Raw genomic sequence first — 25065 nt, 5'->3', positions numbered from 1 at the left:
ACAAGTTATAGATCAAGTTAGAATTTTTTTCCAATACAATGATTTTTTAACCGGTAGGGGACTATGTATTGCCATACAATACTCACAGAATGCTTGTTTTCTATATACAATGAGATATATATATATATATATATATATATATATACATGTATATAAAATACCAGGAACTCTTTTTACACACTCAGTACTTTTCAATCAGTTTTCTTGTATTAAAACCTGATAAGATCACACTTTAGAATGAGAGAAGCTGTCCTAGTTTATAAAATTGCAAATGAATAGACTAAATGAAAAGTCTGATCAAATTCAAAATTGAACTATTGTACTTGTAAATGAAAAGTAAATAATTTTCTAATGTAGGCATTGTACTTGTAGGTAAGTTTAAATACTTTTAAATCACTACATTTTTATAGAATTGGTCTAAAATTAATTCGCAGGAAGTTATAAGATTATTGTTCATATTGAATAAAAAAAATAGTGGTGAACCAATTTGGATATGGGAGATAATTCATAAAAATGATTTGTTTTTCTTAATATGAATTTATTTGGAACTTCCCTTTTGATAAATAATATAACCAATACAAAACTACTGAAATAAAATTTCTATTTTTTGAACGCATTACTTTTATCTAAGCTAGGGATTAAAAAGACTTGTGCATTGTTAAATTCAGACATATTCTTACATTTTTTAAGATGAAAAAGTTAGTAATTCAACAAGATTCTTTTTGTCTATTTTGTTAATGAATTATTAATTCGACATATTACACACCTGTCTTAATTGGCATACAAGTACTCCTTATCGATTAATTTTTACCTGGCACCAATAATAAGACTAGATCTATGTTATGAATATTTAATGAAATTTGTAATTAACTTATGGCATGTTTGGTACTTCCACAAAGAAATTGATGTTTAGTAGAATATGTGAAAGTATGCATTGAAACTGTAAAATGTTATCAATATTTTTTGTTGGATAAACATGTTGTTCATAATATGTAAGTAATTATAGGTACTAACAAATATGTTATTTTTCAATGTCAATATTATTCAATCATAACATGTTTAACCCCGCCGCATTTTTTGCGCCTGTCCCAAGTCAGGAGCCTCTGGCCTTTGTTAGTCTTGTATGATTTTTAATTTTAGTTCATTTATATGTTTTGGAGTTTAGTATGACGTCCATTTTCACTGAACTAGTACACATTTTTGTTTAGGGGCCAGCTGAAGCCTGCCTCTGGGTGCGGGATTTTCTTGCTGTGTTGAAGACCCATTGGTGGCCTTCGGCTGTTTTCTGCTCTTTGGTCGGGTTGTTGTCTCTTTGACACATTCCCCATTTCCATTCTCAATTTTATTAAAGATTTAGGGCGTTTTTGGTATTATGTTGCAGTCTTCATGATAAACTTTTGAATCCAATGTTGTGACGCTCATTATTTTGAAAACTTTTGTATATATTTTTTATTGGCTATAGTACTAGTAGAAACTTGTACAAGTCAGATAGAAATTTTACAAGCCTTGACTGGTGGGTCTGTAAATAGCCAGTGTAAAGGCAGATGTTGTACATGTATATTATGTTATTTTGATGTTAATCTAGCAATAAGTATGGGACAGTTTCATAAAAAATGTACATTGTACAAGTATTTTTTATCTTTATGTACATTTAGTGTCATCTTTTTGAAGACCATATGTCATGTATGTTGACCTTCAGATTATTGAGTCTTTGGATTGCTGTCTCATTGACACACAAGTGCCACTTTTTTATATTTAAATAAAGGGAAAGAATTCAAAACAGTTTTTTGCTTAGAACAAACATAAATTAGGTATCAGTATGATATATATGGTGAAAAGTGAGAGAGATAGAAGGTGGCAGTAAAAAATCAAAAGTTCAAGAAAAACCATCAACACCATGGCAAAAAATAAAAATGAGGAAAAGACAAAAACAGAACACAATACATAGAAAACTAAAGAACTTCGATGTTGGTAGTTAAATTTTTCTGATGCACAGACTGTTGATAAATAGTTTTGGTAAACTTGTTGGCTTTATTTTGTTTTTTTCAATAATTGAAATTCTCATTTTTATCATCTGGTTTCAAGCACATATGACAAGAAATAAATTTTCAAAATGTAAATATAGTGCAACAAATAGACTTCTGTATTTTGCTATTTTATTTTATATCACTCTTTTCTATGTACAAATGATATACACAGAACACCTGATACCCAGAATCAGTGACAGTACATGTAAAAATGTTTTATATCATGTACATTATGTATCTATAGACATGTTCATGCACTTAAAGACCTGATAAGATCATATTTTGAACTAATCTATTTAATTTGGAAATTTTGTAAATGTCAATCATTAAAATGGGAAAGCAACCGAAATTAAAAAAAAATTACAAAAGACCTTTAGAGGTCAATAAACATTCTATAACGATAGGCAAGTAAAATTTTTCAAAGCTCTAAATCACTCATAAGTTTGGAAAAATTGACAAAAGTGCCATTCCTTCAACATATTTTAAAAATTCAAAACACTATGAGGGTATGCATGTATGTGCATAAAAAAGTTAAATAATTAATTGTTTAGATTCATTTACATGCATTGTAGGCATCTCTTTACAGGCAATGTAAAATAAATTAGGAAGTTAAGTTGCCTCTGAATCTTCAGATGTGTTGATATACACAGATTTTTTAAAAACTTTGCATTACATTAAGTAATTGTAGCTTTCCTTACACTGGACACTAGAATTTTTGAGCTAATTTGCAGACTGCATTCATTTTCAGTAATCAAGAATATATGTATTTTTTTTTCCTGATTGACAGCTGTACTAATTCTTTATTCATAGCAACATAATATACAAATGTACTTCAATGATTTAGGTAAACTTTTGTATGTTCAGTTGAAAATGATAAATGATATTAAGAATTTTTGTTCATTTATTTTCTTCTGTTGCTCTGCATCACCTTGTACTGTTTCTTCCCTGTTAAAAGTATCACTGGTGTACCAAGTACTGCTGGTACAGTTTGGGCTCTTACACTTGTTGGTCTACCATAGTTGAAATTATACAAATTAAGTGTTCCTGTTCTGGAGTTGCAAAAAAAAAATTTATCTTTTTTTTCAGAAATGCTTTAATTATTAGCAAGGAAATAACTTGTTTCAAATTATATATAAGTATTAGATTCAAAATTTCTGCAATGAGTTATGAGGATGGGCAATGGAGATGGACTAGATCTTTTGGTAGATTTATATCTGTTTGAAATGGTTTTATATACCCTTATCACTTGTTGAGGTAGAAGAATGGTGATTTAATAACATCAATATTTGACAGTTGACACTTTTGTAAATGATGATTTTATGATATCATGTTAAAATTTTATGGGTCAAGTATTTTTAAATACCTGCATATATATAAATCTTCAAATTTGTAAGATGTTTGAGATGCAGAAATAATTTTGTGTACGCATGGACAAACTTTGGTAATTTTTAATATGAATGAAAGGCGATGTGGGGTATAAGTCAATGAGGCAGGCAACCCAACAACATAAATAACCAACAACAAAAAAACAGCCAGAGAGGACAACATACAAGTGTTAACAATGGACAGGTGTTTTATACTATTTGTCAATCTTTAAATCATCAATTCCTGGGTCAATAAAAGTTGTGAATAAAGCTTATATAAATAGCATTTAATCATAATTTATTGTGTACATTTATCCCTGTGTCGTATATATCATCTGTCATTCAAGAATATTTATGGTGCAACATTACAAAAAGAGAAATTTTAATTGCCAGTATAGTTTCATTGTCAATGTATTCGATCTTTTCTTCTGGTATGAACCAAGTGAACCAGTTTTACATGAAATGGTAACAATGATTTGTTAACCAATTTATAATTTCAATCGTCATGCTTAATGATTTACAGAAATCAGTAATAAAAAAAGTGTTACAACTAGACTACATGTAATATGCTAATTTTCAATTTTTTGAATATTGTTTTCACCATTTTGTTAATTTATTGCCAACCCATGGCCAACCACCACTTTATAAAAGATGACTTTTACACTTGTACATGTACCCGCAACATTTAAATGTCAACATTTTATCTTTTTCCAAAATAAGTAATTCTTGCAGCCTTGAGGTTACTACCATTTTTCAAGCCACATTACTTTATGCAGAGTATATGTGTATTTGTCAGTGTTCTTTTTTATTTTGTGATCTAATTTTGGAGATGTTTGGGACTGTTATGAATGATTTTGCATGAATTAATGTTGGGTAATCTGGAGAAAAAAACATAATAACTTTTTGAAGGTTTTATTTGATTTGACATCAATTTTACATGTGTATTTCATTGGAATTGATCAATACAACTAAAAAATGAAGACAAACAATTTAATTTGTATTTTTTAGGTTTTTTTGTTTGGCATTATTTTCGTGGTCTATGAGTCTGTGAACAGGTTCCTCTGTCAGTCCAAAATCAGGTTAAAATGTTCCCCTAAAATAGTTAACCATGAAATTGTGGTCATATCAACTTGAAACTTAGTACACATTTTCATTATGATAGCCAAAACTAAGGTTTTTACTGCAATTACATGGTTTTCTTAACCATGTTAACATAGATATGTGATAGTGGAAAATTAGTACCTCTTCTGGTTAAAGGGATGGGTTATTGTTGTTTACCACCAGGTTTTGGTCACATCAACTTGAAACTTAGTATGCATGTTGATTGTGAAGTAAACTTTTAAAATAAAGTTACTAACAAACTATTTTGACCCATATATATCAAAGTTCATTTACCTAAGACATAGGATAATGTGAGTAGGGCATGGTTTCTTATTTAAAAATATTTTTTTCTTCTCATTTATATTTGCAATACATACTTACACCAGATTGTCCTTAAGTAAAAGAGGATTAAAACAAAAGAAATATGACATGTATGACCCAAAGAAAAAAAATTAAATACATATGACTTAACTTTGATCAATTTCTTATTAAACTGATAATTGAACATATTTACCTTTGTTTAGCCTTCAACATGTTCAAAGATAATTAATAATTGTTTCAACACTAAATCAGATACCATATTAACAGTCGATTCTAGATTTTTTTGTGATTTTTTTTAGCACAGTTAACAGTATATATGCCACTAGTCCTTTATTTTTTTTATTAAAAAATCTGACAATTAAACCTAAGATTGGTAACTAATTATAAAATATTTTACAACAACTTTCCATTGAAACAAATCCATTATATCTATGATACTATTCTATGTTTGGTTTAAACAGTATTGGTAAACAAAACAAACATACCAATAACTGGAGTTGTGATAACAAATTGTACTACTTCAAATGAAATAAAATCAGAAACATTTGTAATAAATTCTTTAGCCAGAGAAACTGAAAGTCTTTTATACCTATATAAACCCCACTTATTAGATATAGATAAAATTAGTTACATGACAACCTAGTATAAGTTGTTCCTATATGTTTACCGAGGGAATTGGCAACACTGATAATGAAATGGTAGCAAAATTTACCTGTTCATGACAACCTGTTCGTACCTGTGCTCAAAAATATTATTCGAAATAATGATCTTTTGTTTAAAATTCATAAAATGATAACTGTACTGAAAATTAGTGTTTAGTACAATGGAGTAATGTTTAAATGATCAAGTCATTTTTAAAGGAAGAGAAAAAGAATTTATGATCTAAAATTGGATTGGATTTAAACTAAAAATGGAAGGTAGGTTTTACATGGTAGACACAATTGATTTATTAATTATTTTTTTTACAATAAAGGGCAAATAAACTAAATATATCTATAACCTGTATGCAGGAATCTCTGAATTTACAATATACAGTACACACATGGTGATTGAGTTAAGAATCATTCTTGCCGGATTTGAATGAATCATTGTGGAACAAGGGATTGCTGGTGATTTTGTAGTGATACCACTTTTGAATAAAAATGCTTTTATATGATAATAATAATAATGATACATATAATATTAGTGTATGCCTTTTTCACTAGATGCTTTTGAATTTATAGTAGATCTGGTACAAAATTAAAACTTCATTTACATGCTGAAAAACTCCCTTTTTCCAAAACTTTAATAATTTCTAGAAGAAATATTGGTCAACAGATCTTAGGGTATTATATTTCAAACAGATGTGTTAATTTTATACTTGGAAGATCTGTACATGTCTCACTAACAATTTGGCTTTGCCAGCGGCCTCGGTGGCGGAGTTATCTGAGTAGTTTAACTACTGTATCACAAGCTAGCCTGTCAACACTGAGGTTGGAAGTTCGAATACCGCACGTGGCAGGTGCACTTGACTCCAATCTTAATTAACAAGATTTGTCAGTTTTCCTGCTGAAGGTCTGTGGTTCTCTTCGTGCACTGCGGCTTCCTCCAGGGCCACTAATAAAAACTTGACTGCCACCAAAGAGCCACATAAGTCATTCAATCTAGGCATTGCTGCATATTTTGTTCAATAAGTATTCTTGAATAACCTTCATCATGTACAAATGTATCTTTAAGACCAAAAGTGCAGAAAGCCAAAAAAAATTGTAGAGCTTAAAAACCAAAATGGCCTATACAAAACAGCCAATGGGTATGTGTTTTGCTCATTGTTGAAGTTCATATGGTAACTTATAATTCCTTTAATCTATGTCATTTGGACTCTGTTATATAACTGTCTCATTGGCAATTGTACAATATCTCTAAATTTTATATTGCATTTTTAAGGTCGGCTTTACCTGAAGAAGTTGTAACCTCACTTTTGATAAAATCATATTATTTATGAAGATCATATTGGCAAACAAAATTTTAAGTTATCGTTTTTTTTTTATGCCATTTGCAAAGCACTTGCTATTTGGCAGATTAGGGTATCCTCAGTGACTGGTAGTCCAACAGCAGCAGAAACCCAAACATATGATAACCATTTCCCTGTGCACAGATCATGTTACTGGAATAGTTTTCATCATCTAAAGCATGGATACTGATTAATGCTGCCCAGTTTCTGTTTGTTGATAAAGGATCTAGTAAACAAATGTTGGTCTGTTTATCAACATTATTATTGATAAATATAACATAAGTTTTATCTTCCTTTGACACCTCTGCAAAACAAAATAAAAACAAATAACAATATTCCTAAGTAACGAACTCCGAAGTTCAAAACTGTTACAAAATATTCCCAACTATCAGTATTTTTATGTAATGTGTTTATGGTTACAAAAGTACATAATAATTACTTTGAATTTACTATCTTTACATCATTTATTAGTATTTTGGATCATTAAACCACAAACATCATGTACATTTTGTTACATTCATATATCATGTATATAATTACTTTTAATCAGGTTAGATATTGAAGATAAACATTCATTTTAACCCTATTTTTCGATTTCAAAAGATGTGTGTAATAACAGAATTTTTGTTGAAAATTAATATGTTTCTATTAAATAGATAATTTATATACTAGGTGATGTAAATAGTTTAAGAACCTGTCAGTGGTTTCTTTGGAAACTATTAGTTTGGCATTTAAAAAAAATATTGGTAAAGACTAGTTTTAAATCTATCTTGATAAACATGATAAAGTTTCATGGTTAAAATCACAAGCTTGAAAGGAGCATTTAATTTTGTATGTATATATATTTTATAGTTTTCTTTTATAAATATGTAGTTAAAATTATGCACATAAGAATAATGGAACTAGGGAACACATGTACAATATGCGCTCTTTTAAAAACACTGGGTGTGTACATATGTTACACATAAGATGAGGCTATAGGCTGCCTTGATCTAACTTCCGATACCCTGAATAGATTATTTTGCATCAAGTTTTGTTCTGGATTTGGTCATCGATTGGTCATAGATACAAATGTAGGAATATATTCTTGTACAATGCATTTTTGTTGAATAATGTGTAAAATGCTTACCGAGAACAAAGCAAAACATCAGACACAAGTGAAAAATATCATTCTATACAGCACTGCAGAAATATCATATTACATTGTATATAGCACTGCCGGAAATATCATGTTATACAGCACTGCGAAAATATCATGTTATATAGCACTGCAGAGATATCATGTTATATAGCAATGGGAAAATATCATGTTATATAGCACTGCAGAAATATCATGTTATACAGCACTGCGAAAATATCATGTTATATATAGCGCTGCAGAAATATGTTATACGGCAATGGAAAAATATCATGTTATACAGCAATGGAAAAATATCATGTTACAATGTATATAGCACTGCAGAAATATCATGTCATATAGCACTGCAGAAATATCATGTTATATAGCACTGCGAAAAAATCATGTTATATAGCACTGCAGAAATATCATGTTAAACAGCAATGGGAAAATATCATGATCTATACAGTATTCAGTAATATCTTCTAAGTTCATTGTTGATGACCTTTTAAAATTTCTAAGATGAGGAACTACAATAAAAGTACTGTTCTGAAAATATTCATCACATGGCCCATGGCTAGTAAAAATCTGTTCAGGTCATCTCTTTTTGTCTCACCTCAACAAAGTTAGAGAGGGAAGACGGGTGGAATGTTTCCTGCGTCAAGGGCAAAGGCTGTGTAACAAATTGTTTAAGTTTGTGTGAGTTTATGGTACTTAAATGATATTAAGTAGTCAGTTGTATTAGCATTGACACATATTTCAAAGGAGGTAATTGGCCCCAACACTCATTCATGGACCATTGACTTAGAAACTTTTTCTTAGTTAAATAATAAAGTTTGTGATTAGGTCAGTTTTAAGAGAAACCACTGATATTTAGTAGGCAGTTGTATTGGCATTAGTGCAAATGTCATTTTCATAGGGGCTTAGTGGTTTAAGTAGTTCATCTACAGTTATCACTTGCTTGTTAACTCTGAGGTTATGAAAATTATTGGAACACCACATGTTGCAATGTGTGCAGCCTGCACTGTTAGCCACTAGTCCGATGTCCCAGACTAGTATATTAAAATTTTATTCGGGCTAGTCAATTGTTTAGACACATAAGAAATATGTCTAAATATTGGTCTTGGGACTAGTAGTTCGAAAAGATTTTGGTGCAGACTGTGTGTGTTCTACTCTCTCTTAGGGAGCTACCATTTGATTTTATGGGGGGGGGGGGGGGGGGGGCTAGGATGAAATTTAAAAAAAAAAGGCAGGACAGGAGTTTTGAGTAACAAAAAAAAGGCAGGATGACAATTTATGTAAAAAAAGTCAGGATAAACTAATAAAAAAAAGGCAGGACCGATTAGAGTGAAAAATAAAAAGGTAGGACAGAGATTACAACTAAAAAAAATGCAGGACAACATTTTTCATCCTAGCCCCCCATAAAAATCAAATGGTAGCTCCCTTAATTGACAAGGATTGACAATTTTCTTGTGGAATGTCCATAATTTTCTGAATATTTCAGCTTCCTTCCCCAATAAAAACTGACCACCATGATATAGCCAAGGTAGTAGAAAATGACATTAAATACAAACTAACAAATCTTATTTTCATGGAGATTATTTGGCCTTGCCCCCTTAGTCATGGTTCATTGACTTTGAAACTTGTACATATGTGTAGTTTCAGGTTAAATTTTCAGCAATTCAGTGAATTGCATTACACTATCTAAAGTGCAAAGAAAGGTGAAATATATCTCTGTGTCAATAGTTCAAAATAATTTGTATGCAAATAGATCAAGTTTAAGTTTTTGGGCTAGTTTCTTCAAAGATTCAATTTTTAAGACTGACACCTGACAAAAAATCTTAAGAAATTAATCTTAAACAATTTATGTTTATAACTTTCGTTGCAATAAACAAATGTAAAAAATATTGCATTCACAGTCTAACACGTAAATGTTGACTTACATGTGAATAGGGTACTGCATGTTTCTTTACAACTCATCCTCCAGATGAAAGTTTTTGATAAATCTTTCTGTCAAGTTTTCAGTTATTGTTGATTGGGTCAGTTTAGAGTTTGTCATATTGAATAGACACTTGCTGATTGTTGAAAATTGTATCTTGACCTCTAAATGTCTTTGGTCTTTTGTGTTGTTGTGTTGTTGTGTCCTTGACATTTTATTCATATTAAATAAAGAATTCTTCTGTGAATTCACAGTTTTAGAATTTAAAGCACTCTGGTTGTTTTTAAAAGAATGCATTTAACCTTTATGATTGGTAAACAATTGAATTAACAATAGTCTCTTCAGCAAATGTCGATGCATATACTTTTTTTAGTATATATATGTAGGACTCTAAAGTGCGATGGGGACGCTTAAGTACGATGGTCACGCTAAAGTGCCATGGTCTACACTAAAGTGCTATGCCTCCATACGCTAAAGTCCGATGGTCCGCGAAAGTATAGACGTAAGAAACGTAGTTGTATTATGATGTTAACAGTCTTTTATACAAACCAAAAATGTACATGCCAGAAGATAAATTAAGAATATTTGATTAACAACTTTTAAACAAAATGTCCATGACTTTATTTTAAACCTAACTGCTTTGTCCGCTGAAGCAAATGTGTGTTGTTTTTTTCAGGTGCTGGAAGAAGGATTTGTGTCCTGCAGTTGACCATTTTACTATATAGATACAAAATAGTATATGCATAGGTATCCTGTATCCTGCTTCTATTGGAAGCGAACGGATACATTTGATTAAATCATTGTACGTTGCAGTATACTTTGCGGTCCCCGTTAAAATATTGTCGATTTTATTGAAAAGTAACATAGGTAAAATAAAGGTACATGTTTTCAAGCGTAAATTATAAACTGTCAGCTAAAATATAATTTGTACATTGTAGGAAAATAAAACATGTATGTGTATTTGCTACGAAAAAGGAGAAAGCTCGGCGAATTTCGCCTTTCGCTCGCATTTAAATTAAAGCTTGTACAAATAAATGTTACTGATATTCCGACAATGATCGAATTTTGTATTTGTAATTTACAAAGACGACTGTAAGGGGAGGTGTTCAGATTATTGATAGACTGTGTGAACGGCAAGCTACACCAATTATCCAATTATTTAACATGTTTGATACGCCCGAATTGTTAAAAAATCATTTACAGGAAATAAAGTATTTTGTGACACCTAAATTACCTTTTTAGCAATTATTACGTGGTCGGTCTTCTAAATTTAGAAACAATTACTTAAGCCTACCGATAAATTATAAATTAAAGCCTGTCACATATGTTATACCTGAGCATACTAGCTTTTGAAAAAAGACTTTTTTTAACATCCATGTACTTTAACGTTTTAAACCCTCGTCACTTATCCTATTGATCCATCGCACTTTAGCGTGACATACCATCGTACTTTAGCAAACAAACAACCATCGCACTTTAGCGTGAGACACCATTGTACTTTAGTGTAGACCATCGCACTTTAGCGTGACCACCGCACTTTAGAGTACCATCGCACTTTAGAGTCCTACATATATATAGGCTGTATAAACAATTAAATTTTTGTAGATTCTGAAACAAAGAAATTCCTACTAAATGCTTCAGGTAGCACGGACAGATTTTTTAAAAGAAGGGGGGTGTAATTTAAGATAATTACTATAAACTGCTGAGCTGCTGGAAGCGAAATTTATTTTTGGGCGTTTGTATGCTAAAAAGGATATATTTACCAATGAAAGGGGGGTGTACTCCCTCTACGGCTCCCCTGAACTTGCCACTGGGTGCTAACAGTATTTAAGGGTGAATATGACATAAGAATTTAAAATGCAGGAAAAATAAATAGTTTGTACAAATGTATGTGCAAACAGATATTATATAATGTTAAAGCATAGACATTTCATTTAATATAACAAATGATTTAAATCCTTGCTGTTTCATTAGACATGTTTTTTTACAAAATGGTGAATGTGTTAGTCCTTGAGGTCCTTGTGCATTTTATGTGTTAGAAATTTTTTCTAAGTATATTCTTCTTTTTAGGTTTAAATGCTCCTTGAATGGTTTCATATTAAAGGAACAATAGTTGTTCTTGTCTATTCTATTTATAGGTTAACTTTAAACATTATGTGGTAAACTTCCTTCTTAAAAGGGGGTGGTAAGGTATGTGCAAGTAAGAACATAAAATAAAAGTTTTATTTCATAATGAAACTGAAACTAAAATAATTTTTTGCTTGAACTACTGTAAATTCAGAAATTATTGCCATGTTTTTATTATTGCGAATAATGCGACAGGGTTATAATCGCAATAATTTAGAATCGCAACTAGAAAATGGAAAATACATGTCTATATTGCACAAACTAATCTGTTTTATTATCTTAAACTTCATTGATAAAATTGGAATGATATAAATGAATCCCTGTTTTGTAGTAAATGGAAATTTGACTGAAACAATTGCTATGTACTCAAGGTAATTTCAAAGTTTAAAGTTGGAGGAGGTTTGCAATACTAGTAAAGTCATAAGGATGTCTGGAGATAGAATAAATGGTCAAGAACAATTATATTCCTTGGTACAGAACAGGCTTTGTTGAAATTTGAATTACTGGTTAAGGGTTGTCACATTCAGCCAGCTTTGAGAAAAAAGGGTGGATTATCATTAACTAAGTTTAAATCTTTTGAAAATTAACATGAATAAGATGCTATTAATGGTTAATGAGACAGTAAACCAACAACTGAAGTTATCTAAAATGAAAATGATAATTTTTACCTATTAATATTGCTGTTGGGAATGTAATTGAAAATTATTTTGAGTAAATTTCGATCAGAAAAATTGACTCAATTATCGACAAAATTGCAAGGATGAATCTCTTAGAAAACTAGCCATAGATTGATACATTATGCATGGTTAAAGGTTGAAAAAATAATGTTCTTCCAAGAATTCCCTTTAAATGTTTCCCAGGAAATGAGATGTGAATTGGTACAGTTGTTCTATTTTTGTCAGTGAATAAATTTACCTGTTTGTGGTAACTTTTTTGTATGCCGTAATAAAACGTTACCATTTAAAACACTTTTACACAGCAGACTTAGTTTAAATTATATAGTAAGCAAACCTCCTCCAGGTGAAGATGGACTAACATTGCCTATTTTCATCCTTCATTAATTTTGGTTAAAGAGTATAAAAAGGGTTATTGTTATTGCTGGTTAAATTTGACATTATGTTTTGAAAATTCTTATGAGTTTATGTTACTTTTTTGTTATTTTTCATTTTTGCATTTTCTGTTGCAAAATAACAAGAGAACCATGAAAGGAAAAAGCAAATCTTGAACAACTTGTGAATTGTGAAATTATATGAGTTAGTATCATAAAATTCTTAAACGAAACTTGAAAACATTTTAAATATTGAATTGTGCACTGAAATGAACCATAAAATTTACATAGATATATTTACATACAATAAAATACAGTGAGAAGAACTTCTGTAGAAAACTGAAGTGTTTGTTTTCGTTTAAGTTTTATAAGACAGATGGTTGATCTAAACATTCTCTTGTTTCTATGTGGAGATATTAAAGTCCGTTGCAATTTTTTCAGATTTATTGACCATTAGCTCAATGCAAGGATTTGTTTCGGTGATTAAATTATATGTTAGACATTGATTTACTTATTTGACGAATTTCTAGACACTATGTTTGTTTTTTTGATGAGTGTATCATAATAAATCATGTTTGTTAAAAAAAGTGTATTTCACGTCATTTAGTTGATCATTTATTGATTATCTCTGTGGATATTTGTATAGGAATTGTAATTTTTAAAAAACACTTGTTTCAAGTCTGATTGTTTTAGTTACAAGGCTTTCTTTTTAAGATCAGGCCCACAGTACAATGTACTTTAAATTCTCAATTACAGTTATATGCGAAATCTTATTTTTCTCATAATCCCCATTAGAATGATTGAAAATTGATATTATTTTGCATCTGATTGAAAGAACTTTGTTTTATTTTAATTCAATAGCTAGTTTTAGAGAAAACTGGTTATTGCATATTTATAAGCTTGGAATCTTTATTGTATTTGAAAAGTATTAGAATTAACGGTAGTATTTTGCCAAATTAATTTTTTCATACAATAAGCTCCAAAAGACTCCCTAAACCTGTTTCCACTGTCTCTCTGCCCTAGCACAGCCCTAGCAAAGCCCTAGCAAAGCAAATATGAAAAAATTCAAAGAACAGAGCGAGAGTTGGTGTTATTGCCTGATTAAAAAAAGATTTTAAGGTGGGGCTGTTTCAAGAAAGACTTTTTATGCCTTCATTTTGAATTTATGATCTGCTAATCTATTCATTCTTGCTATCAGATATTGTAATTAAAATGATGGTTTGTCAGGTGATGATCCTTGCATTAACTGAAGATGCTAAAACATGTTTGTTCCCAACTGTAACTGATTCTAGACATGATATTATTTGCATGTTCTTAGCTAACAAATATTTTCATGAAAGTCAGGGATCAGATAACTTTGATTCCAGGATAGAGTATTTTCTTCATCTTATTTGTTTAATTTTTAATTAGTTGATGATTAAATTTTAAAAAAAGGTTTTTTTTTTCATGATGGCTTAATGTTTAAAACAGATAACCAGCATGACCAGAGGGTCATGTTTTTTACTAGAGATATTAAGTTTGAAACCTGATAAACCTTTATAAGCAGGATAAGTATAGTTTGAAGATGAAACTTCTGTTTTTTTAAAAAATTGGGAAAAATAAAAAAAAAAAATACAAAGTTAGAAAGACTGACATTGAGAACTTTTGGAATTTTTTTCAAAAGGAATGAGAGAGTGATTTATGTATTAGAATACACAGAATAAACAAAGTGACAGAGACGAAAGTGCTAGGCTCTTAAGTTAGAAATATTGAAAGAAGAAAAAGGGAAAAATTGTAACAACTGAGATTTTCTGTTGACATTTTGAATATTTTAAAAAGAGTATAGGAGTAAATAGAAACAATGACCTTACTTGTAGTTGTGATTCTACAGTATACACATAGGACAGGGTCTAAAATAAGTGTTATCATTTACAGTCACCAGTAATCACTCTGTTTCTCAGCGAATCATCACTAGTAAGAGTGATATTTTATTGATTCATTTTGCTTATACTGTAGGAACTGTACTAGCAGTTGTATGAAAAAACATAAAAAAAATTTTTTTTTAGGTAACTAATATTTCTCTTCACAGATAACTGTTAAGTAAATTTTATATCCATAAACTTGTGTTTTCCAGAAGTTAAAGAAAAACCAAAGCCATTGAAAGTAGACCAAGGAACAGACACTTTTACTGAGGAAACTCAAAAACATCAGACATCCTCTAAAGTTGACCAAGGAACAGATCCTCTACCAGAGGAAACACCAGAACAAACAGTTAATCAGGAGGAGGAAACTTTCTCCCCAGAAGACCAAGACAAATCATTAAGGGTTGATCAGGCAACAGGAACTGAAGACATGGGGGCTGGGGCCTCAAAAGACGGAGAAGTGGTGGATGATGATGAGCAGTATGTCCAAAGACCAGAAAGGAAGAGGAGTAATGAAGCAAACCAGGAGCCTGGACCATCCTCGTCACATAGAGGAATACAACAGAGACCTTCTATAAGTAGGCGGCTGACAGCTCAGAGTAAAAGTAGCTCACAATCATCAAGAACAGATGACAAAAATGATGTTTTGAAATATATTGGTAAAAAGTAGCATGTGAAATAGCATGTATACTCAAGTATTAAAAAACCTATTTTCCCTCTGACTTATGCCTCCTGCAATGATCTATATTATGTGGTATTAGAAAATCATTTAGATATGTATAAGTTGCAGTACTTTGTTTATCACTTCCATATTTTAATGACCACATAAATTTTGTTTGGTAGGAAAAATATAACTAAAATTGTTGATGCACTTCTTCTCAATTTTGTTGTGGTTAAATTTACTCTATTATTCATAAAATGAATTCAAATGCATTCTGTTGTGACAGGAAAATATTTTACTTCTTTCAATGGCCAACAAGCATCGAATATATAGATATTAAATAACTTTTAAGTTAAAATTTTAGTTCTGTTTTTGCGAAGTCACTGATTATACACGTTTTTCTTCTTTTGATTTTTGAAATACAGTATTTTATTAATGGGGCTTAGAGGTGAAAGGGGTTACATAAGATTTTGAAAAAAATACAGTTTGTGCTATGAACAGTGAACTTTCATCAGTAATAAAAACAATTTTTCAAACATTTTCCAATTTCCCTTTTAAAAAAAATATTTTTCATTAATGGAGGCTATCCCAATTTTCGTCTGAAACAGATATATATCTTCTCTCAATCAAATTCTGTCTTTGCATGCACGTTCTTGATGATTTATATTTGTGTTGTGTGATTTGTGGTGTTTTGTTGATTAGATGCTGTTTACATAAATGTGGAATTAATTGTAGGATTTATGATAGAAGAAGCCAGTTTGGTACATATTATATATAGTTTACAGCCAAAAAAGTGTTGATGCACTCAATTTATTCACTTCTGTGTGTGTCCCAATATTTGCCTAGGAATTCCATCAAATTTATGTTCTAATTTTTATAATTTTTAAGTTAATGAAAATAAACATAAAAGTATCTGACAAATAGAAAATGAACCAGCACTCTTGCAATTTATCAATAATTATGTCATTATGACATCATATTTGTGCACTGGAATAATGTCATTGAAAATTCTGTCTATTATTTTTTTGGCAAAAGTTTCATAGTTTTTGCTTCTAGTGACATTGGGCACATGCATGGGCCAACCTTATCATTATCATAAGACATTGAGTAACCAGTTCTCTTGGTTTTATTGTGAAAATATGAGTATTGTGTAAGGTTTTGCCACCGATTCTCAATTCCCTTTGAAAGATAATTTATACACAATACATTGTGAAATTATGGTACTCAATGATACGTCTGGCTGTAAACTGTATATAGAAATATTTCTTTGTATAAATCAGTTAAATTACAAATTTCTAAAAAATGTATATACATATTAAAGCTAAACTAGAAACAATGTATGGTAGAATTAGAAACATTTAGACACTGCTAGAATATTGGAAAGAATTCCAGTTCTCAAAGGGGCACAGATTTCACAGCAAATTGATGTTATTTGTTATGGATGTACATGTATAAGACATATAATAAAGTTCAATACAATACCTGTAATATACAACACCTGTTATATATAGAACTGAAACAAATTGTTTTTAGAAAATAGCAATAAATGATATTAGTCATATTTCTATGGCAACAAAACATTGTTATTTTTTTTTTAGGATAAGTGATTTCTAAATTTAAGGAATTTTTATTTTTTTCTACTAATTCTTGGTAATATATGTTTTCACTGTCAAGTTACCACAAACAAAATTCAGATGTTGGCTACAAACTTAATTATGCCATAAATGTACGTAGAATTGCTCCTTCTATTTAGAGGCTATTTCATAACCCAAAATAGGAATAGATATTCATGAAAGTAGTCAAAATTTAGTAGTTTAATTCTCAGAAAAAGTAAAAAAAAAAAATTATACTTGCATTGAAACTGCCCGTGTAAATATGTGTTGAAATTAGTTTCAGTTCTGTAATAATAGTTGTTTGGTTCAATTTTGTCACTTGATTTTGAAAATTTAGCTAAAATTTTGGGCCAAATTAGGCCTTTAAAGTATACAAGAATGTTAAACACTGGCATTTAAAAAAAACATATGATACATTTATATTTTCTATTATATGGTTAATTGATGTAGGATGTACCTTAATAATTGTTTTCTTTCCTTGGAGTTATGGTAACTTTGGTAACAATAGAATTGATAAAAACTCCCCAAAATGCACAGCAATTTTTGTCTCGCCTTGACGGAGTCAAATAGCGAGACATAGGTATGCTGTTTCCGGCGGGGGCGGCAGTGGCGTCAACAATGTATTAGTTTGTGATTAGGTCTAGTTCATGGTGAACCACTAGTGGTAGGTTAATGATATTTGGTATGCAGTTGTATTGGCACATCTCATTACCATGGAGATTATTTGGCCCCGCCCCTTCAGTCAAGGTCTATTGACTTTGAAACTTTGCTTAGTTTACATGTATTAGTTTGTGATTAGGTCAGTTTATGGGGAACCACTAGTGGTAGGTCAATGATATTTGGTATGCAGTTGTATAAGCATTGGCATATCTCATTTTCATGGAGATTATTTGGCCCCACCCCTCATTCATGGTCTATTGACTTTGAAACTTTTGCTTAGTTTTCATGTATTAGTTTGTGATTAGGTCAGTTAAAGGGGAACCGTTAGTGGTAGGTCAATGATAATTGGTATGCAGTTGTATAAGCATTAGCACATCTCATTTCCATTGAGAATATTTGGCTCCGCTCCATTAGTCATGGTCTATTGACTTTGAAATTTTGCTTAGTTTTCATGTATTAGTTTGTGATTAGGTCAGTTCAAGGGGAACCATTAGTGGTAGGCCAATGTTAATTGGTAATCAGTTGTATAAGCAATAGCACATCTCATTTCCATGGAGATTGTATAGCCCCATCCCCTCAGCATGGTTCATTGACTTTGATGAAACATTTACATAGTTTACAAGTTAATGTTTGTGTTTAGGTTTGTTTAAAGGGCTCGACTTATAATAAGTCAATGGTATTTGGTATGCAGTTGTATTAGCATTGGCACATCTCATTTTCATGGAGATTTTTTAGCCATGTACCTTCAGTCATGGTTCATTGACTTTGAATATTTGCATAACTTTCATGTTAAAGTATTGCTATTTTAATTTCAACATTTGCATTATCAAAATTACAAAAAGGCGAGACATATCTTTGTGATAACAGTTTATTAAGTTAAAGCTTGGGTTCCAAATTATTTGTCTATTGGTAAAACTACTGAAGACTATGAAAATAAAACAGCTTGGTCCATGTACACGATGTATTTGTCATACATTACTTTGTACTTAAAACCTATGAAAACAATCAACTTGTAAAGAAGGATGATCTTTTTAAGTAATTTTCAAACAAAAATTTATGGACAAATACAACGGCTATGACTGATTGGGTTAATGAAATCAGAGTTATATAAATTGAAGAAAATGCTGCGGCTTAATTAAATAGGAAATTTGATATATTGAAGAAAATGCTGTGGCTTAATGAAATCTGAAGTTTTATAAATTGAAAAAAATGCTGTATGATACACTCCAGGGAAACTTCTTGTGGATCTGTCACAAAAAGATGCATTTATAGAGAAATTGTATTTTGCAGAACAACACCAAAAGAAAATAATTTGTGTTCAAACTCTTGCTATCAAATTTAAGGGTACAGGCCTTCAAGTTGTATAGAATGTTGTACCAATTCATCAATGAACTTGAAAAAGAAGATTTTAATCTTGATTATTATTTTATAATTTTAACAGAAGGCCAAGAAGAACCTGTTGTATCAGTTTCAGCTAATGGATTTGCAGTACCAGAAATTACTGTCATGGAGGGTCAGGTAATTATTTATTGCAACAGGTCAACGACCCCATGATAACTAGTTGATATGGAGTAAGAATAAGGTGTCTGGGTAGTGTGGCATGTCTCCCTGCAGACTCTGGCATTTAAGAAGTTGAAAGAACACTTTGAATACAGAAATGTTTCATTTGTTTGTTTATGTTTCAACTACAATAAGTAGGTCACATTGATCTAAATTAACCAATTACTCATACCCATAGAAAAGAACTTCATTATATTGTGCAGATGTGACTTTCATGATTACATGTACACTGCTAGTTATTAAGGTTGTTTCCTGTTCATGTATTAAATTTTTCCCTAAATATTTTGTAACTTGTTTGATTTTTACATATGCCGGAGGGTCTGGATGGGAGGTCCTTCATTTCTTTATTCTTTAACTTTTTAGACCATTTTTCTTTATTCTTCATTTATTTTTACCCTTATTCTCTACTCTTTATATTTCAGCACCCAATTAATCTCTATTTTTTTTTGGCTTATATTTTTCTATTCTTTATATTATTTGCCCTTTATTCTGCAGTTTTTATCCGTTATTTTTATTCCGTAAACCCCAACAAGACCTTCACACAATGCATTAAAAATTTCAACCCCAGAAACCCTTATATATTCCAATATTTTTTCTAAACATACATAAAAATGCTGTTGTGACAAAACATTCTAGAATTTAGATTTTTTCAATTGCCTTTTTCATATGTTTTAACTTTTTTTTTTACCAAACAGGACATTCAGCAATCAATAATAAATCAATCTTATCAAACATCACATTTAAGGATGTAGTAAGGTGAAATTTAAAAAATCTGGAATTTAAAATTGATACTATAAATCTGAAGAGCATAAGTTAAGGAACAAAATAAGCTAAAATTATTGATAGGTTATGGAACGCCTCTTCTAGATATTTAGTTTTAAAAAATTGGTGGGAAAAGGCTGTCTCGAACGTTTACCTTATATTTAGCATTGGCATTATTTGGGTCTCAAATCGTAAGAAAGGAAATCTAGAATCTGCTTAAATTTTCGTAAATGACCTTTTATGAGCTATTGAAGTCTTATATGAAAAGAAAAGTGGGTGATATGGGGCAAAATATTTTACCCTGTATTGTAGGAAAAAAACCCAAGGAGTCAGAACATCTGACAAAAATTCCTAAACCTGACATGACTACATCCTTAAGGCATCATTAACCAAAAGTTTTTTTTCTTCAAATGTTTGTTGTGCAGCTAGACATATCTATTTGTTTCTCTAGATTATTTTGATACATAATACATTATTAATTGAAAAAAGACTGTATTTTAATATTAGCAGAAGACTTTTTGACATTAATTGTCTAAATGTGCATCTGGTGCAGTAGAATTGGTATTATACTTTATTTAAAGAATAACATATAATGAAAATATAACTCCCAAAACAATAATAAACATATATATTATGAATGAATTAAGTTAACATTTTTTGAATCAAATTCAATTAAATGATACTGAAGTTTGATTAAGCGTAGCGTAACATAAAATAGCAATACCTAGGGATGCAATTGTAAACACTTTCAAAGGAATTCTTTAATTAGATTACAATAGTAAATGTTTATTCTGTTGTTTTCTCCAACAGATTGATTTCCGGTAACGTGTTACTATGTAGGGAATAACAAGCTATAAAGTTACATGTAGCAGTAATAAATTATTCATTTGCATCTAATACTTGTACATGTATTAAGTAGAAGGTGAAATCACACAGCTTCTAATTATTTTAATTCCCAAGTGCCATCACTTTACTAAACTTCATTTATTGTTAAAGTAATGTAATATATACATATTATTCCACTGTTTGCTCAATAGTAAACTTCACAGAGGATTGTTAGTCTAGTAAAGAATAATTTTATTAATTATATAACAGTTTGAATTGATAATCACATTGTTACCAGCACCTGAGGCAGCTTTTTGTCTAAGCTACACATTATTTGCAATTTGAATGAAAACTATCAGATCTTTTTATTTTCAATATAAGTAATGGATATTTTTCTTCAAAGCCTCAAAAAAACTCACCTCCATTCCTGTTTAAGAAAAATACAGAAAATGGTACCTGCTTGTCAATATAACTGTTGAAAGATGTTGGAAGTGTGGTGAAATTGTCTCTTTTTGTGGCAACAAACAAATCCAAATTTTTAATTAAAAGTCTTATCTTTGTTCTAGAAATGGCTTAGATTGTCCATATATTACAGAGCTTTGGAAGAATGAAATAAAAAAGAAAGGATGTTTTGTTTTATTAAGATACACCCTACTTCAACTTTTTTTCATAATTTAAGTTGGTTGCTCTCAAAATAATTCAAGTATTGACTTAAATACAGTTTGAATTTAGGTATTGACCAAATTATAAGTAGAAGAATAAACGATAATTTTCTCAAATGAAAATAATACATCTTGTACAATATAGATTCACATTGTATAAAATTGTATTTAGAAACAAGCAGCTAGTGCTTTTGTTAATTTTTCTTCTTGAGATGGAATGATTATAGCTAAAAACTTTTTCTTTTTCAGACGGTTACGTTTTTATATGAGGAGGCAAGACCAACAAATAATGTTATTCAGGTTTGTATTTCTGGTGTCCCGTGTTTGAAATAAATCTCATACATAAACTTGCCTCTGCTTCTGGAACAACTGCAGAAAAAATAATTTGTTAGACACTCTTGTTAAGGCAAGACAACACAAAAGTGAGAAAATGAGAAAAAATTACACTTTATTTAAAATAAGGAGATGTCGTTCAATGGGACAACTATCCACCAGATTATAAAGGATGTTGATATAAGCAACTATATTTCACCATCAGGCCTTTAACAATGAGAAAAACCCAAACTGAATATGTCAGCTATAAAAGGTGCTGACTTTATGAAAATGTTAAACAATTCAAATGAGAAAACCATTAATGATAAACTAACAAAAACACAAGTTTAACAGACAGCAACGAACAACAACCGCTGATTTACAGGCTTCTGACTTGTTGACCAAGGTAGTGGTCAAGCAGTTATTTTGATCACTATGATTAAACAGAAGACATTTTTTAAAACTCTTGATGAAAATTTTAATAAATAGAATGTCTAAGACTGGTTAACACATGTTTTGATTATACTGAAGAGTTGATAAAGTTTGGTTTTCAGCATTTGATTTTTTATTGTTGTAGGTGATACATGATGGGGACAAGCTACGTCCTGTTATTGGTGGTTTTTCCTGTGATGCAAATAAATGTAAAGGAAAATATAATCAACAGTTTAACTTGGAAGGAGAATACAAATTTGCCATGTAAGTGTACTAAACTTGAAGGTAAATAAATTAGAAAATTTGGTAATTGAGACTTTAATAATTTGTACACTTTTAAAAACAAATTTTGTATAAATTTGTTCAATTTGTATTATAGAAACAATGTGAGATGTACACCGTTGACAGTTGTTGTAAAAAGAAGGACAGATTTATTGGCTGAAATTACAGATGATGGGTTTAATCCAAAGAAGATATACATAGACCAGGGCCATTCTATAAAATGGCAGTGGAAACAGTGTACAGCCCCTCACTCTGTACAGGAAGTCAAATATTGTATAGAGAAAGGATGCTTTAAAAAGGAGGCAGAAAATGCAGAGTAAGCTTTGTCTTGATTGAAACAGTCATACAGAAATTACTAATATTATTTTTCTGTGCATAACAACAGAAACGACATTTGCAAAACATCTTAATATTTTATCCCTGTTTACACCAAGATTAACAAATTTTTTTTATATGAAAATTGTTCTGTTATTAAGAGTATGAGATTAATTTAAGTGTGTCAACTATAGTTATAATACAAAATAGTAAACTCCATGTATGTTTAGTCCAATTTTTTCATATATCTGTACTGTTTTAAAATTTATGATAACAAATGATTTAAAGAATAAAAGAAATGTGAATAAAAAAGAGAGATGTGTGGTGTATGTCAATAAGGTTAGAAGGCAGTATTTTACCTTACCTTAAAGTGTTTTTTTTTTTACATTCAATAAATATTTAGGAAAATCTTTTGTTATATTAGAATATGTTTGTTAAGATATGATTTCATCAATGTTGAAAGTCACCCTAATACATTGTACAATGATTATCTGTTTTTGTTTGCAGGGTTGTGAAAACAGTAACAGGAAGTTTCAGACAAACTTTCACGTAAGTCATATTCTTTTAATGCATATTTTTAAGTAAATGTACTTAGAGATTTCCTTGTAATTTTAACAATGTTTCTTTGAGTGATTATACTAGATCACATTTATAGTGTCAGTCTACTCATGAAAAGTCGATTGATCATTTGTGGTTCCATTTATGATTCGTTGTTATCATTTGATGGAGTATTATGAATATTATCTATCTTGAATTGAGTACTTGCTTAAATCAGTCATCAACTTTACAAGTGCCAACTTATATTCTCAAAGAAGATATCTCAACTTGTTAGTTGAAATAACTTTGTTTTTTGGTTATGCTTAACATCTGCGAGGTAGGTATGGATTCCTTTAATATTTTGATGTTTTCCAATCAGATGTGAGGTTCTAACAAGTTGCATTTGAATATCTTATAACACTTTTTCATAGTACTATAAAAATAATCAATATGGCTTATATTTAATTTACCCATTTCTATTTACAGGAGACCAGGCCTATACTTTTTCCAGACTGAGAGTGGAGAAGTTGAGAAAGTTCACCATTGTGCTGTACATGTCAGAGAAACACAGAGGTTTGTAATGTTCCCCTCTATGTGAGACAATAGTTTGCTTGTTTGTTGGCTTTATACATGTTCATTTAACTTTGCCATATTTATGTCTATGATTCAGGCACCAACAGCAATTTATAAAAATTCTGGTAAATTTGTTGATTATGAATAAAAGGTGTGGTATTAACAAACGAGACAGCAAACTAACTACACAAAAAAAACCAACACAAATGATTCTGATTTTAAATAAATGAAACAGTGGTGATGACTAATAATAAATACATTTTCCATATAATTAAGGATGTGTTTTAAAGTGAATCAGTATAATTGCTTATGATTATGTGATTCCAGTATTTTTTACACCTAAATTCATACAGGTGTTACTATTTTTTTTCTTTTCTAAAAATTGCAGGCATGAAATCTAAAATTCGTCAGTTGGAACACGGATTAATCTAGGATGATGGACCATCATCCAAACATCTGTGATGTGATGGATGAAGGTCATTATATGAGGAAGCCAAGGGCTTCCGAGGGTTAATAGTGAACCTTTTATTATGTGCCAGCCACACGCCTATTTTACAGTTGAGTGATTTTTTGTATGTCCAGGTAGTATATAAGGCCAGGTGACCTGAGTAGTATCCTCTTTTATTTTGAGGCAAACAGTAAAATCTCCAGTGTAAATGGGTAGTAACACGACCAGTATTTGCATTTATATCAAACCTCATCGGGAATGGGTTTTCACTAGGGAGGGTACTATTAACCCTCGGAAGCCCTTGGCTTCCTCATATAATGACCTTCATCCATCACATCACAGATGTTTGGATGATGGTCCATTATATATCATAACCCGAGCTTGACTCGGGTTAATAGTGAACTCTTTACAGCCAAAAATGCAAATACCAACAAGAACAACAAGAACATCAATCACCATAACCAAACAATTGGTCTCTCATACTTTAA

General features: G+C 30.5%; 1 protein-coding gene across 9 annotated transcripts in view; it reads left to right on the top strand.

Moving 5' to 3' along the window:
- Positions 1-25065, top strand: part of LOC127719525 (uncharacterized) — a 125118-nt gene that overhangs the window by 4608 nt on the left and 95445 nt on the right. For 4 of the 9 annotated variants that reach the window (XM_052225751.1, XM_052225723.1, XM_052225741.1 and 1 more), the window contains exons 1-8: positions 5584-5730; positions 15148-15594; positions 19311-19387; positions 21928-21978; positions 22568-22686; positions 22802-23020; positions 23527-23568; positions 24043-24129. In XM_052225751.1, coding sequence (XP_052081711.1) covers positions 5724-5730; positions 15148-15594; positions 19311-19387; positions 21928-21978; positions 22568-22686; positions 22802-23020; positions 23527-23568; positions 24043-24129 — 1049 coding nt within the window. In that variant the 5' untranslated portion in view covers positions 5584-5723. Of the gene's footprint in view, positions 1-5582; positions 5731-15147; positions 15595-19310; positions 19388-21927; positions 21979-22567; positions 22687-22801; positions 23021-23526; positions 23569-24042; positions 24130-25065 lie in introns of those variants that run through there. The other 5 variants (XM_052225733.1, XM_052225712.1, XM_052225764.1 and 2 more) reach the window with 4 other exon arrangements.

Source organism: Mytilus californianus, unplaced genomic scaffold, assembly GCF_021869535.1.
Source record: "Mytilus californianus isolate M0D057914Y unplaced genomic scaffold, xbMytCali1.0.p SCAF_1, whole genome shotgun sequence".
Lineage (NCBI taxonomy): Eukaryota > Metazoa > Mollusca > Bivalvia > Mytilida > Mytilidae > Mytilus > Mytilus californianus.
The sequence above is the reverse complement of the archived record's forward strand: the minus strand, read 5'-3'. Positions and strand labels throughout refer to the sequence as shown.